The 14,618-nt window shown below is 38.1% G+C and overlaps 1 protein-coding gene across 6 annotated transcripts in view; it reads left to right on the forward strand.

The window, feature by feature from the left end:
• The window catches only part of AP-1gamma (adaptor protein complex 1, gamma subunit), a 113,628-nt gene that overhangs the window by 56,075 nt on the left and 42,935 nt on the right, over nucleotides 1-14,618 (forward strand). For 4 of the 6 annotated variants that reach the window (XM_053782809.2, XM_053782806.2, XM_053782804.2 and 1 more), the window contains 6 exons: nucleotides 163-180; nucleotides 2,837-2,932; nucleotides 3,597-3,776; nucleotides 5,037-5,183; nucleotides 5,636-5,854; nucleotides 13,149-13,335. In XM_053782809.2, the coding sequence (XP_053638784.1) occupies nucleotides 163-180; nucleotides 2,837-2,932; nucleotides 3,597-3,776; nucleotides 5,037-5,183; nucleotides 5,636-5,854; nucleotides 13,149-13,335 (847 nt within the window). The remainder of the gene's footprint in view (nucleotides 1-162; nucleotides 181-2,836; nucleotides 2,933-3,596; nucleotides 3,777-5,036; nucleotides 5,184-5,635; nucleotides 5,855-13,148; nucleotides 13,336-14,618) is intronic. The other 2 variants (XM_053782807.2, XM_053782805.2) reach the window with 1 other exon arrangement.

Consider the following 14,618-nt stretch of genomic DNA (forward strand, 5'->3'; position numbering starts at 1 on the left):
ATAGTGGCAACTGCAGTGCTCTTGAATAGAATTTGGGATTAATTGTTGTAGTAAATTTGTAAGTGTTTACTGGTTTGAAATGGTAATGAAGTTGTGCCGTGTCGTACTAATAGTAGCATGTGTTTTTTCCCCTCCCGCTCAACGCTCCTCTTAATGCCCTAGGATCCCGAGCACTCAGAGGTAAAGCTGTCAGACTTGCCTGACCTTGCTGGTGTTGGTGATGGTGGTGGAGGAAATACTTATTGTATGCACCATTCTATGGGTTATGCCTCACTACTTGTACAGTACTGATTCATGGCTGGGATAAACAAGCATGATTCTCAGTTTAGCTCTGTAGAAGCTTTCAGTTTTTTTGGGGTAAATTTATTTTGTATTTGGGGGGGAAGGACTTTTCAGTAGCTAAGTAGACAAGGGAATGTATACGATTTTCATAAAATAATTGGCTTGTTTTCATGCATGTATGCAAGCTCTTTATTTATTCACTAACTGTTGTAGGAGGGGTTCGGTCATAAAAGCAGTTTTGTACGAGCTAGTGTTAGAAAGTTTTATTTGGCTTACCTGCTTTATCTCTTATTTGTAAATACTGAAGAGATGTTAAAGCAAATGAATTTATGTATATTTATTAGATATTGTTTATATGACTGTTGCTTATGATTCATTGGTCTATATTATAGTAGAGGTGCACATTCAGGTTTGTACTGTAGGTGGGTTTTAGTTCTGCATAAAGGTGGCTATTTTGCCTGCTGCATTGGGTGTTGTACAGTACTGAATTTAATTAATTATCCTTATGTAGCATTTTTTGTAACATGTTAATGACAGTGATAGGACATAATTATTCATGCCCAGTTGCATGAAAGTTCAGAGCTGTTCCAGGTGTGCCTTTTATGTGCTTTTAATTAGTGCGGTTATCCTCAAGACTTTCAGAGTTCCCTTGATGCTCATTTACCCAATATGGATTTTCGAATATCTGCTAATTGTAACTAAATAACCTCTATAACAGAAACTCAGCAGTGATTTGATGTAATATTTTGAAAGGTTACAATATGACAGTTTTGAATAAGAGTATAGTATGTTTTAGAACCTCACAGGTAAATTAGCTATTTTGTAATGGTGGATAACCATCTTAATGGGATAATGGGAATAGTGTGCCTTGATTAACAGAAGAACAAAAAGAACTTGGTGTACTATATTTGTGTAGTGGAGAACATGAGAATTAAGTATGTGGGTTCTGTGATTTTTAATATTTATTTGTAGGTTAAATTGTTTTCTGTATAGTACCCAGGCAGATTGTGTGTTGAAACAGGTTAGGTCAAAATTTTGTTGAATGTATCGATCATCACTTATCTAAATCATAAAACTGCATGAATTCTCAAAGGAAATGAAAAAAATTAATTACTTTTTTTTTTTTTTTTTTTTTTGTGGTTCAAGTATGTAAAGTATCTTGCATACACATTTTGTGGCTAGATAATCCATTAAATCTTCCTCTTCTCTCCCACATTGTTCACATTAGTTTTGAGTCTGTACTCAACTGAATTATTACAGTTCATATATTCAGTTACTTGTAGTTCAACTATTAACTAACTTTTAGAAATTCTTGGGCTCTTTTTACATATCACATCTTTAGGGAAAGTATCCTGAAACTCGTTTTACTCGGGATCACCAATAATTTGACTGATCATTAACTAGGCCACAGCTACTAGATGGAGGATCAGTCCCTAACACTATTTCAGCTCAGTGATCAAGACATGTTTAACATTTTGTGAAATACAGTACAATAAGTTATTTCTATTTTCTCTCTTACTTTAATGTAAATTATTTGCACTTTGATTAAACCAAAAAGTAAATACCTTAATAAAACTACAGTATTAAAGACTTCCTGCTTGAAATATAGGAATAGGCACACTTGATCAAAAGGAGACTACTGAATGAAGTAGTTCCATAAGTATTTGAGCTTAACTCTCCCCTCAAGGTAGATGCCTAGATACTGGTGAGGAACTCTGATCCAAGAAACTGGATCTATCCTCCCCTTCCTTGTATCGAACATGAATGCCTCCTAGGTGCTGTATGACCTAGATCTATGGGCTTAGAAGTCAACATCCACCCTCTATACAGTGACTTATTATCAGTAGCTCATTTCTCTGTCAGTGAACAGGATGGGTTAAGTGCACATCTAAGACCAATGGTTTCTTTATTTTGATTCTTAAACCAATATATTTTAGTGGTGCAAGTGTGATGTTGGTCTTCAGAGGTTTTTAAGTTTTGGTGATATGTACATAGGTATTAAGGAAAATTGTGCACCTTACATTTTTTATTTATGGAGAAAAGTGTTACTTATTAAATAAGTAAAACAAACAGCCATGTTGAAATTTTGTGAATATGGAAAGTAATGGAAGCTTGTGTAGGGTTTTGCTCTGTGACCCCTGTGGGTTTAGCAATTCCTATAAATATAATACCTGTAGGGTTTCAGGAGGTTTCTCAACATACTGTATTTGTAGAGAAATTAAAAATTTTCAGTACTATATCCCTTGTTCACAAGGCTTTGGTGTTTGTAATTGAATCTAAAATATTTCTTTATTTTCTGCATGTGCAGACTGTGCCCTTAGTTATTTCACTATTATCACTATTCATCATGCACAGTTTCTGTATTTTTCTTCAATTAACACTGCTCTTCTCTGCTCTAGTATAAAATTTGGGTGTTTAAAGAATGAGTCATAACTTTAATTTTTGGTTCATATTTGTATGGTATTCTGAATTGTTATAAAAAATTATAAATGCATTGTGATAAATTTAGTGGATGCTGCTATAGACAGTATTATATTACTTTTTTTTTTACCAGATTGTTCCAAACCTGGTGCGTATCCTCAAGAACCTGATCATGGCTGGCTACTCTCCCGAGCACGATGTTCAAGGTGTTTCAGATCCTTTCCTGCAGGTTAGTTGATAATGATCAGTCTTCATTTCTTGTTCCTCTGTATTTATAGCTTTTGTAATATGTGTATCATGTACCCTGGATTACAAATGACAGTTTATTCTGTTGGTTTCTGTCTGTGTTTTTCTTGTGTAGAGGAAGTTAATATTACCATATATTAGTAAGACCACATCCTGAGGCAAGTTGCAGTATGAAAAGAAAATATGAAACAAATTAGTTCACAGAAAATATAGGTAAAAGTAAGGTATGAGTATAATCGGTATATGTATACTACTTGGAATATTTTTACTGAGAGCATTTCCACCATTTTTTATACTTTTGTTACAATGTGTTGGATATGAGTATTGAATTTTAGTTTGTGGTCCAGGTATAAGCCTTGAATATTATCTTTTTTTATTGACTTGTTTGTCATTAACTTCACATATATTTAGGAAGCTTGTAAACTGGGTGTCATTGGGTAGAGAACGATTAAGGTTGAAGTCACCAACATTTATCATAGTACCTGAATAGATAAACAGAAAAGGAATGTACAAACTATTGGGAGAATAGCAAATTGTAGGAGTAATGAGGATTCATCTGGTGATTCCCTCTGAGGCAAGACTGCTGTAGTTTGATAGTACATATTGGACTCTAATCTTATGTTTGACTATTCATTTTTTCGTTTCAGGTCAAGATTCTAAAGTTATTGCGGATCCTAGGTTGTGGCGACAGTGAAGCCTCTGAAACCATGAATGATATTTTAGCACAAGTGGCCACCAATACTGAATCCTCAAAAAATGTGGGAAATGCCATTCTATATGAAACTGTACTTTCTATAATGGACATTAAAAGTGAAAGTGGATTAAGGGTGAGTGTCACATAGCTCTGTGAAGAATGAAAAAAGTGGTCTTTATATTTACGAGTTGTAAATAATAAGGGGGAACACAACTGAATTCTGGTTAAATATGCCCATAAACACCATGCATGTAAAAAATTAATGCAAACTAAAAACTTGGTATTATTTTTTATACATTTATGTGCATAAATCTCATATCTTAAAACCATGCTGTTTCATTTGGGTTACCAAGATAATTTATTCCAATAGACAAAGTTTTTTCAGTGTTACTCAAGCTTTTCTTCTATCTGCTATGGTCCAGGCTCATGCACAGCACCATCAGCCCTCCAAATTCACTGATGTTATGGTCCTAGAGTTTCCAGAAATCCAGAAGCTGCCAATTCAGTCCTGTAATGCTAAAAGTTTTCTGAAAAAAAATTTTCAGGTTTGGGTTTTTGTATATCAGGGAGGCTAAATACTTTGCTAACATTTCTAATATTGACATTCATAAGAATGCCTAGAACAATGGTTTCAATTTGGTAACCATGATCCAAGTCAAAACAAAATGGACACCATAAAGAAAACTATTTGAAATAATTCTGGGAGAACCTTTATAAGAACATTGAATACTTTAAATTCTTCAGATTTGGAGGGCTGACTGTACCTTAAAAGTGCAGCAAAGAAACATCTGTGTATATGTGTATCACTTTATTTTCCTCATTGCATATGCACTTCATTATACCAAATTCCTTTTGTATTACAGTAGAAGTTTTAAATCTGATAATGTCAAGACTGATGTTAGGACGGATATCATTATTGTATATTATTTCATGCTATCTTTGATTTTTATAACTACAGTAGAACCCCTCATATCCATGGATTTGATTTCCGCAGTTTCAGTTATCCGAAAATAACCCTTAATTTTGTTTAATAATGGCCCAAAGCACAAAAGTAGTAATGGTGACAGTACTTCAAAGCCTAAGAGAAGCTGTGAAGTGATTCCCATCAGTGAAAAAATGCTAATTTTCTACCTATTGTGCATAATATATCAATTAAACTTCATGATAGGTATGTATGTAAATGAAAAACTGCTTATATATATATATGTATAGGGTTCACTACTGTTCACTGTTTCAGGTATCCACAGTAGGTCTTGGAACGTATCCCCCACAGATACGAGGGACTACTGTACATTTATTGTTTGTGCCTTGTATGACAGTAGGAACATAGATAATAGTAAATAAAGTACTTCATTAAAATATTAAAGTATTTAGCCTATTTTCCCACTTGCAGGTTCTGGCAATCAATATTCTAGGAAGATTTTTGCTGAATGCAGATAAGAACATCCGTTATGTGGCACTGAATACCCTCCTCCGGGTTGTACATGCTGATAATTCTGCCGTCCAGCGCCACCGTTCTACCATCTTGGAGTGTCTAAAAGTAACATTTTTAATAATGCTCAAGTGGGAGTGATTTATTTACTTTGAATTTATTTGAGATTATTTCCTCTAGTTTGTCATATATTACTAAAACATGAGTCTTTAAAAGGTAGGAAAAAGTAAAACTTGCACATTATATACTTGTTAACCTACAAAAAGTGGTGATCTTGTCAAAGTAAAAAAAAGAAAAATTACAATATTGGGAGTTACCTAGTAAGTCTTGTATTGTAAATACATCTTTGTAAGGTTATAAAGATGCACAGTGAATGGAGTTAAAGTACTTTTTGGCTTTGGAAGAAATTTGAATAGATTAATTTATGCAAGAATGCCAGATTCCAGTAGAGTTTGATATGGAATAAAATTTGTTTATAAGTTGGTGATAAAGGTTATACAAGAACTTCGATAATTGCTATCATCCTATTATTTATTGCTATCATCCTATTTTTTCTCTAGGATGCTGACATCTCAATTCGGCGACGAGCAATGGAGTTGTGTTTTGCACTGATCAACGGCAATAATATTCGTACTATGATGAAGGAATTATTGACATTCTTGGAGAAAGCGGAACCAGAGTTTAAGGCCTCGTGTTCATCCAAATGTGTGTTGGCAGCAGAAAAGTACTCTCCTAATGTTCGATGGCACATAGACACACTGCTCAAAGTCGTGGAAGCTGTAAGCAAATCAGTTCCATTTTTTTTTTTTTTTTTTTTTTTTTTTTTTTTTTTTTTTTTTTTTTTTTTTAACAAGTCGGCCATCTCCCACTGAGGCAGGGTGACCCAAAAAGAAAGAAAATCCCCAAAAAGAAAATACTTTCATCATCATTCAGCACTTTCACCTCACTCACACATAATCACTGTTTTTGCAGAGGTGCTCAGAACACAACAGTTTAGAAGCATATACGTATAAAGATACACAGCATATCCCTCCAAACTGCTAATACCCCGAAACCCCTCCTTTAGAGTGCAGGCATTGTACTTCCCATTTCCAGGACTCGAGTCTGGCTATATAAAAATAACCGGTTTCCCTGAATCCCTTCACTAAATATTACCCTGCTCACACTCCAACAGATCGTTAGGTCCCAAATACCATTCGTCTCCATTCACCCCTATCGAACACGCTCATGCACACCTGCTGGAAGTCCAAGCCCCTTGCCCACAAAACCTCCCGTACCCCTTCCTTCCAACCTTTTCGAGGATGGCCCCTACCCCGCCTTCCTTCCCCTACAGATTTAAATGCTCTCCATGTCGTTCTACTTTGATCCATTCTCTCTAAATGACCAAACCACCTCAACCCCTCTTCAGCCCTCTGACTAATACTTTTATTAACTCCACACCTTAGAAATATAAACACACATGCAGTATAGTGTGATCCTTTATTGACAACGTTTCGCCCACACAGTGGGCTTTTTCAAGTCACAAACAGATCTACCTGGGGTGGAAGGTACGGGAGTATATATAGTCAGGCTCAGAATGCTGAGGTCAGGTAGAGAATGCTGCATCTGATGATGTACCGAGTGGAGTTATAGAGTCTAAAATCTTGGGTAGCTTGGAAGGGAGATTGGATAAGTTTGTGAGCAGACCTTCTGTAGTGTTCTTCCATTCCTATGCTCTTATGTGGGATAGCGATGAAGTAGTTTCTTCGCAAGTGGTTCAGCTATGTTATAGAACCCACTATTCTGGTTGAAGTTGTCGGATATAGAAGTGATGATTCCAGGATTCTTCGGTATTGAGTGTTGTCTTCTGTGGCAATAAGTCTTGAGTTTGTTGTTTATCAAGTGGTTGTGTGAATTACGGTGTTGTACACAGGCATTCCTTGTATCGTCAGACCTGCTTGCGTATTGGTGTTCTGAAATACGTGTTTGGAGGTCCCTTGATATTTCACCCATGTATAATTTGTTGCAGTCATTACAAGGGATTATGTATACCCCTGCAGAAGGTGGAAGCTTGTCCTGTCTATCACTGGTAATGTCCTTGATGGTCATGGTTGTGGAGGTAGATACTTGGAATGAGGTATTGGAAAAGATGTTGGAAACGTGTTTGGCAATGGAGTTGGTGGGGAGGACTATGTATCTCTTCTCGGCAGTGTCTTCTCTGGGAGTGTTGAAGATGTTTAATGCCCATCGTCTGCAGTCTCTGATGAAGTGACGAGGATAGTGGAGTTAAGAAAATACTTGTTCAATTATAGCGCATTCTTCCTCAAGAAACTCATTGCTGCGGATTCTGAGTGCACGAAGGAAGAAGCCTATAATTACACCACGTTCAGTTATGGTGTCGTGGTGAGAGTAGAAGTGGAGAAGATCGTTTTGGTTGGTGGGTTTTCGATAGACTTTAAAACGAAGTTCGTGGTCAGCTTTGCAGAGAAGAACATCATCGCTATCCCACATAAGAGCATAGGAATGGAAGAACACTGCAGAAGGTCTGCTCACAAACTTATCCAATCTAGCTTCCAAGCTACCCAAGATTTTAGACACTATAACCCCACTCGGTACATCATCAGATGCAGCATTCTAAACCTGACTATAAATACTCGCGTACCTTCCACCCCAGGTATATCTGTTTGTGACTTGAAAAAGCCCACTGTGTGGGCAAAACTTTGTCAATAAAGGATCACATTATACTGCATGTGTGTTTATATTTTCATTGTGTCGGTATTTTATACCATTTATAAATAACAAAAAGGCACAATACCGTGACTGGAACAATACACAAATAACCCGCACATAAAAGAGAGAAGCTTACGACGACGTTTCGGTCCGACTTGGACCATTGACAAAGTCACAGTGTGACTTTGTCAATGGTCCAAGTCGGACCGAAATGTCGTCGTAAGCTTCTCTCTTTTATGTGCGGGTTATTTGTATACAATTTATTTCCAACTCCACACCTTCTAATTTCCACACTCCGAATTTTCTGCATAATATTACACCACACACTGCCCTTAGACAGGACATCTCCACTGCCTCCAACCGCCTCCTCGCTGCTGCGTTCACAACCCAAGCTTCACACCCATATAAGAGTGTTGGTACTACTATACTTTCATACATTCCCTTCTTTGCCTCCATAGATAACTTTTTTGTCTCCACATATACCTCAATGCACTACTCACCTTTTTCCCTCATCAATTCTATGATTAACCTCATCCTCCATAAATCCATCCTCCTACACGTCAACTCCCAAGTATCTGAAAACATTCACTTCTTCCATACTCCTCCTCTCCAATTTGATATCCAATTTTTCTTTATCTAAATCATTTTATACCCTCATCAGTTGTGAGTGTGGGGGAAGTTCGTGAGGCAGTAGGTAAAATGAAAGGGGGTAAGGCAGCCGGGATTGATGGGATAAAGATAGAAATGTTAAAAGCAGGTGGGGATATAGTTTTGGAGTGGTTGGTGCAATTATTTAATAAATGTATGGAAGAGGGTAAGGTACCTAGGGATTGGCAGAGAGCATGCATAGTTCCTTTGTATAAAGGCAAAGGGGATAAAAGAGAGTGCAAAAATTATAGGGGGATAAGTCTGCTGAGTATACCTGGTAAAGTGTATGGTAGAGTTATTATTGAAAGAATTAAGAGTAAGATGGAGAATAGGATAGCAGATGAACAAGGAGGCTTTAGGACAGGTAGGGGGTGTGTGGACCAGGTGTTTACAGTGAAACATATAAGTGAACAGTATTTAGATAAGGCTAAAGAGGTCTTTGTGGCATTTATGGATTTGGAAAAGGCGTATGACAGGGTGGATAGAGGGCAATGTGGCAGATGTTGCAAGTGTATGGTGTAGGAGGTAGGTTACTGAAAGCAGTGAAGAGTTTTTACGAGGATAGTGAGGCTCAAGTTAGAGTATGTAGGAAAGAGGGAAATATTTTCCCAGTAAAAGTAGGCCTTAGACAAGGATGTGTGATGTCACCGTGGTTGTTTAACATATTTATAGATGGGGTTGTAAGAGAAGTAAATGCGAGGGTCTTGGCAAGAGGCATGGAGTTAAAAGATAAAGAATCACACACAAAGTGGGAGTTGTCACAGCTGCTCTTTGCTGATGACACTGTGCTCTTGGGAGATTTTGAAGAGAAGTTGCAGAGATTGGTGGATGAATTTGGTAGGGTGTGCAAAAGAAGAAAATTAAAAGTGAATACAGGAAAGAGTAAGGTTATGAGGATAACAAAAAGATTAGGTGATGAAAGATTGAATATCAGATTGGAGGGAGAAAGTATGGAGGAGGTGAATGTATTCAGATATTTGGGAGTGGACGTGTCAGTGGATGAGTCTATGAAAGATGAGGTGAATCATAGAATTGATGAGGGGAAAAGAGTGAGTGGTGCACTTAGGAGTCTGTGGAGACAAAGAACTTTGTCCTTGGAGGCAAAGAGGGGAATGTATGAGAGTATAGTTTTACCAACGCTCTTATATGGGTGTGAAGCATGGGTGATGAATGTTGCAGCGAGGAGAAGGCTGGAGGCAGTGGAGATGTCATGTCTGAGGGCAATGTGTGGTGTGAATATAATGCAGAGAATTCGTAGTTTGGACGTTAGGAGGAGGTGCGGGATTACCAAAACTGTTGTGCAGAGGGCTGAGGAAGAGTTGTTGAGGTGGTTCGGACATGTAGAGAGAATGGAGCAAAACAGAATGACTTCAAGAGTGTATCAGTCTGTAGTGGAAGGAAGGCGGGGTAGGGGTCGGCCTAGGAAAGGTTGGAGAGAGGGGGTAAAGGAGGTTTTGTGTGCGAGGGGCTTGGACTTCCAGCAGGCATGCGTGAGCATGTTTGATAGGAGTGAATGGAGACAAATGGTTTTTAATACTTGACGTGCTGTTGGAGTGTGAGCAAAGTAACATTTATGAAGGGGTTCAGGGAAACCGGCAGGCCGGACTTGAGTCCTGGAGATGGGAAGTACAGTGCCTGCACTCTGAAGGAGGGGTGTTAATGTTGCAGTTTAAAAACTGTAGTGTAAAGCACCCTTCTGGCAAGACAGTGATGGAGTGAATGATGGTGAAAGTTTTTCTTTTTCGGGCCACCCTGCCTTGGTGGGAATCGGCCAGTGTGATAATAAAAAAAAAAAAAAAAATATCACCTTACTCTTTTCTATGTTCACTTTCAACTTTCTACCTTTGCACACACTCCCAAACATGATCATCCACTAACCTTTGCAATTTTTTTTTTAGAATCTCCCATAAGCACAGTATCATCAGCAAAAAGCAGCTGTGTCAATTCCACATCTTGTATTTGATTCCCCATAATTTAATCCCACCCCTTTCCCCAACACCCTAGCATTTACTTAGTTTTACAACCCCATCTATAAATATATTAAACAACCATGGTGACATTACACATCCCTGTCTAAGACCTACTTTTACCGGGAAGTAGTCTCACTCTCTTCTACACACCCTAACCTGAGCCTCACTATCCTCATAAAAACTCTAGAGCATTTAGCAACTTACCACCTATTCCATATACTTGCAACATCTGCCACATTACTTCCCTGTCCACTCTATCATATGCCTTTTCTAAATTCATAAATGCAATATAAACTTCCCTACCTTTATCTAAATACTGTTCACATATATGCTTCAATGTAAACACTTTATCTACACATCCCCTACCCACTCTGAAACCTCCTTGCTCATCCACAATCCTACATTCTGTCTTACCTCTAATGCTTTCAATTATAACCCTACTGTACACTTTTCCTGGTATACTCAGTAAACTTATTCCTCTATAATTTTTACAATCTCTCTTGTCCCCCTTCCTTTTATATAAAGGGACTATACATGCTCTCCACCAATCCCTAGGTACCTTCCCCTCTTTCATACATTTATTAAACAAAAATACCAACCACTCCAACACTATATCCCTTCCCCCTGCTTTTAACATTTCTGTCACGATCCCGTCAGTTCCACCTGCTTTACCCCCTTTCATTCTACGTAATGCCTCACGCACCTCCCCCACACTCGCATCCTGTTCTTCTTTACTCCTAAAAAATGGTATACCTTCCTGGCCAGTGCATGAAATTACCGCTTCTGTTTCTTCGTTAACATTTAAAAGTTCCTCAAAATATTCTTGCCATCTACCCAAAACCTCCATCTCCCCATCTGCTAACTCCCCTTCTCTGTTTTTAACTGACAAATCCATTCGTTCTCTAGGCTTTCTTAACTTGTTTAACTCACTCCAAAATTTTTTCTTATTTTTCTTATTTTGTATAGATGAAAAATATTTGTTGAAGCCAATTCAGTTTTCCTTGTTTTCCACCTGAAAGCTTAATTTATCAGTTCCACAAATCTGAAGATATCCATACATATGAACCTAAATTTCTCTCTCTAACCCCAGCACTGTCGGTGCCTAATAGGTACAGCTTACGAGCCAGTGTTGGTGAGGTATTAATACCCCAAAATTCTAGTGGCTTCAAATCTAGCAGAAGAAGGCTGGTAGACCTACATGTGAGAGAATGGGTCTGTGTAGTCAGTGTGTGCAGTGTAAAAAAAAATTAAGTATGCTGCAGTGCATTGTGGGAGTGCTAATTCAGTACACCTAGGTCACCAAGCCTAGCGGTAAGGAATACCTCACTCCCCAGGTAATTGGGACTCTTTCCTTCCCAAGTGATAGTTCTAACACAGACTGAGGTGTCAGTAAAGATGAATCTCATGGTTTTGAGGAGTTTGTGACTGAAAGCAATGTCCAGGATACCAGAAATAGTGCTGAAAACCCTGACAATTATCAATCTTCCACCAAAAAAGTCAGACAGTGTGACTTATTTCCATGTGGGTCATGGGGAAGGCAGCATGGGTTTGTGTAAACATATCAACGTATGTGTAGATTACCTAGGATAACCCAAAAAAGTCAAAGTGTCTTATTCCGATGTGGGTGGTGGGGAAGACTGTGTGGGTGGGGAGGAGGCAGTGTCGGTGGTGGGTAGGGCAGCATTGGTTTGTGTAAACAACATAGCAGCATACGTGTAGATTACCTAGGATAACCCAAAAAAGTCAGACAAAGTGACTTATTTCAATATGGGTGGTGTGGAAAATGGCATGGTTGGTGGGGAAGGCAGCGTGGGTAGTGAGGTAGGCTGCGTGGGTGGTGGGAAAGGCACCATGGGTTTGTGTTAATATGTTTTGTCAATATTATAATGATAACCATGTGCGGTTACTGTGTTGTGTACAATAAGCGGATACACAGTGGTACCTCGGGATACGAACTGTTCGAGTGCTGATTCCGAACGAATTTGTTCCCATAAGAAATAATGTAAATTAGATTAATTCGTTTCAGACCCCAAAAGTACACTTACAAAAGCACTTACATAATTACATTTACCTAATTGTTCGCGTTTTGGGCTGTTCGTATCCCAAGGTACCACTGTATATATATTATGCATTATATTGGTTGCACAGGCCACAAAAGTTACTTGAAAAAATAAAATATTAAGAAAAGAAAATATCGAATAAAAGTAAAAATAACATTACCGAGTGAGCGGCAGTCGCTGATGTTGCCGTAAGCGGTTCACTTTGTCACTTCTCGCCTCTACATCTCAGTAAGTACTGATCGCAAAGATTTTTTTTGCTTTAAAACACTCGCAAAAATATTCTTAAGATTTTGGTAAGAAAAAATAATTTTTTTTTTTTTTTTTTTGACACAGTGAACTCAGGATCAAGGGTCTTGACAGTGAAAGGGTTAAACCCAAAACAGTACAGAAGGTTACCAGATTTCAAACAACTGCACTTGCAAACTGGGAATTTAGGTAGCAGTTAAAGTTTACAACTAAGTAACTGCAATACAAACATGTGAAACTGAAATATTCTTTGTAATGTTTTTTTTATACAAAAGCTTATTTGCATGTTAAAAAACCAAGAATACTGTACAATTGTATTTTATTTCAGGAACCTCCTGTAATTCACTTGTAGTCTTGCTGCTTTACTGTACTGTATTTTGATATGATCTTATGTAAAACATAGATAATTAAACTATTTCATATGATTTTCATTTTGACAGGCTGGAAACCATGTACCAGATGATGTGGTGTCATCCACCATACAGCTAATATCAGAGACACGGACAGAACAAGCATATGCAGTTGGGGAGTTGTGGCGACACCTATCAATTGCTCAGATGGAATACCAGCCAATGATCCAAGTAGCCACTTGGTGTATAGGGGAATTTGGTGATTTATTATTAAGTGGTAGGTGCATATCACTTCATTATCCAGTTATTGGTATGTTTTCTTTGTGTAATGGTCTTGAAGCAAAATTTTCAAATATAAATTTATGCACTTACCCATATCACTTTCAGTCAAAGAATTCTCAGATTTGGTTGTGTGTTTTTGGACTTAATTATGTGTTTGGGTTATTTTATTTTCATTACTTGAAACTGTCTGTCTCCTATATAGATAAGGTGTTTACCCTTGTAAACACACATTGCCATTCGCTCACTGTCGTGCCAGAAGTGTGCTAACATCTTGGATGTATTTTATTTTAGTAGTTCATACAGGAGGAGTTATTAACCCTTACTTCCACCATTTTAGTCACCTTTTACAACACTCATTGCTTATGGGGAAGTGTTCTACTCCTTCCCCATGGAAATTAAAGGGAAGGGCAAGAACTATTATGATAGAAGGAAACTCAGATGAGTGTGTGTACATATACATGTCAGGTATAAACTAAGCATAAGTAGCAGGGAACAAGGAAACCAGTTAGTTGGATTTGAATCCTTGAGGTGGAAAGTACAGTGCCTGCACTCTTTTAAATATTTGCTGTTTTAGAGTGACATCCAAACTGTCGTATCTCCACACCTCTGGCAAGACAGTGATAGTGTGAATGATGGTGAAAGTCGTATCTTTTTCAGGTCACCCTGCCTTGGTGGGAGATGGCCAGCATGTCAAAAAAAAAAAAAAATAATAATAATAAAAAGTAGTAGCAGCAAGTTGTACCAATCACCTCATGTGCTTTTTTTTTTTTTAACACTTTGGCCATTTCCCACCAAGGCAGGGTGACCCAAAAAAGAAAGAAAATCAAAAGGAAAAAAAATTCATAATCATTCAACGCTTTCACCATCACTCATGCATAATCACTGTCTTTGCAGAGGTGCTCAGATACAACAGTTTAGATGTCCCTCTAAACTGCCAATATCCTTAACCCTTCTTTTAATATGCAGGCATTGTACTTCCCATTTCCAGGACTCAAGTCTGGCTAACCGGCTTCCTGAAATCCATTCACAAAATATTACCCTGCTCACACTCCAACAGCTCGTCAGGTCCCAAAAACCATTCATCTCCATTCACTCCTATCTAACATGCTCATGCATGCTTGCTGGAAGCCCAAGCACCCCACCCACAAAACCTCCTTTACCCCCCTCCCTCCAACCTTTTCGGGAACGACCCCTACCTTGCCTTTCTTCCCCGATAGATTTATATGCTCTCCAAGTCATTCTACTTTGTTCAATTCTCTAAATGACCAAACCACCTCA

This window comes from Cherax quadricarinatus, chromosome 28, assembly GCF_038502225.1.
Source record: "Cherax quadricarinatus isolate ZL_2023a chromosome 28, ASM3850222v1, whole genome shotgun sequence".
NCBI classification, from domain to species: domain Eukaryota; kingdom Metazoa; phylum Arthropoda; class Malacostraca; order Decapoda; family Parastacidae; genus Cherax; species Cherax quadricarinatus.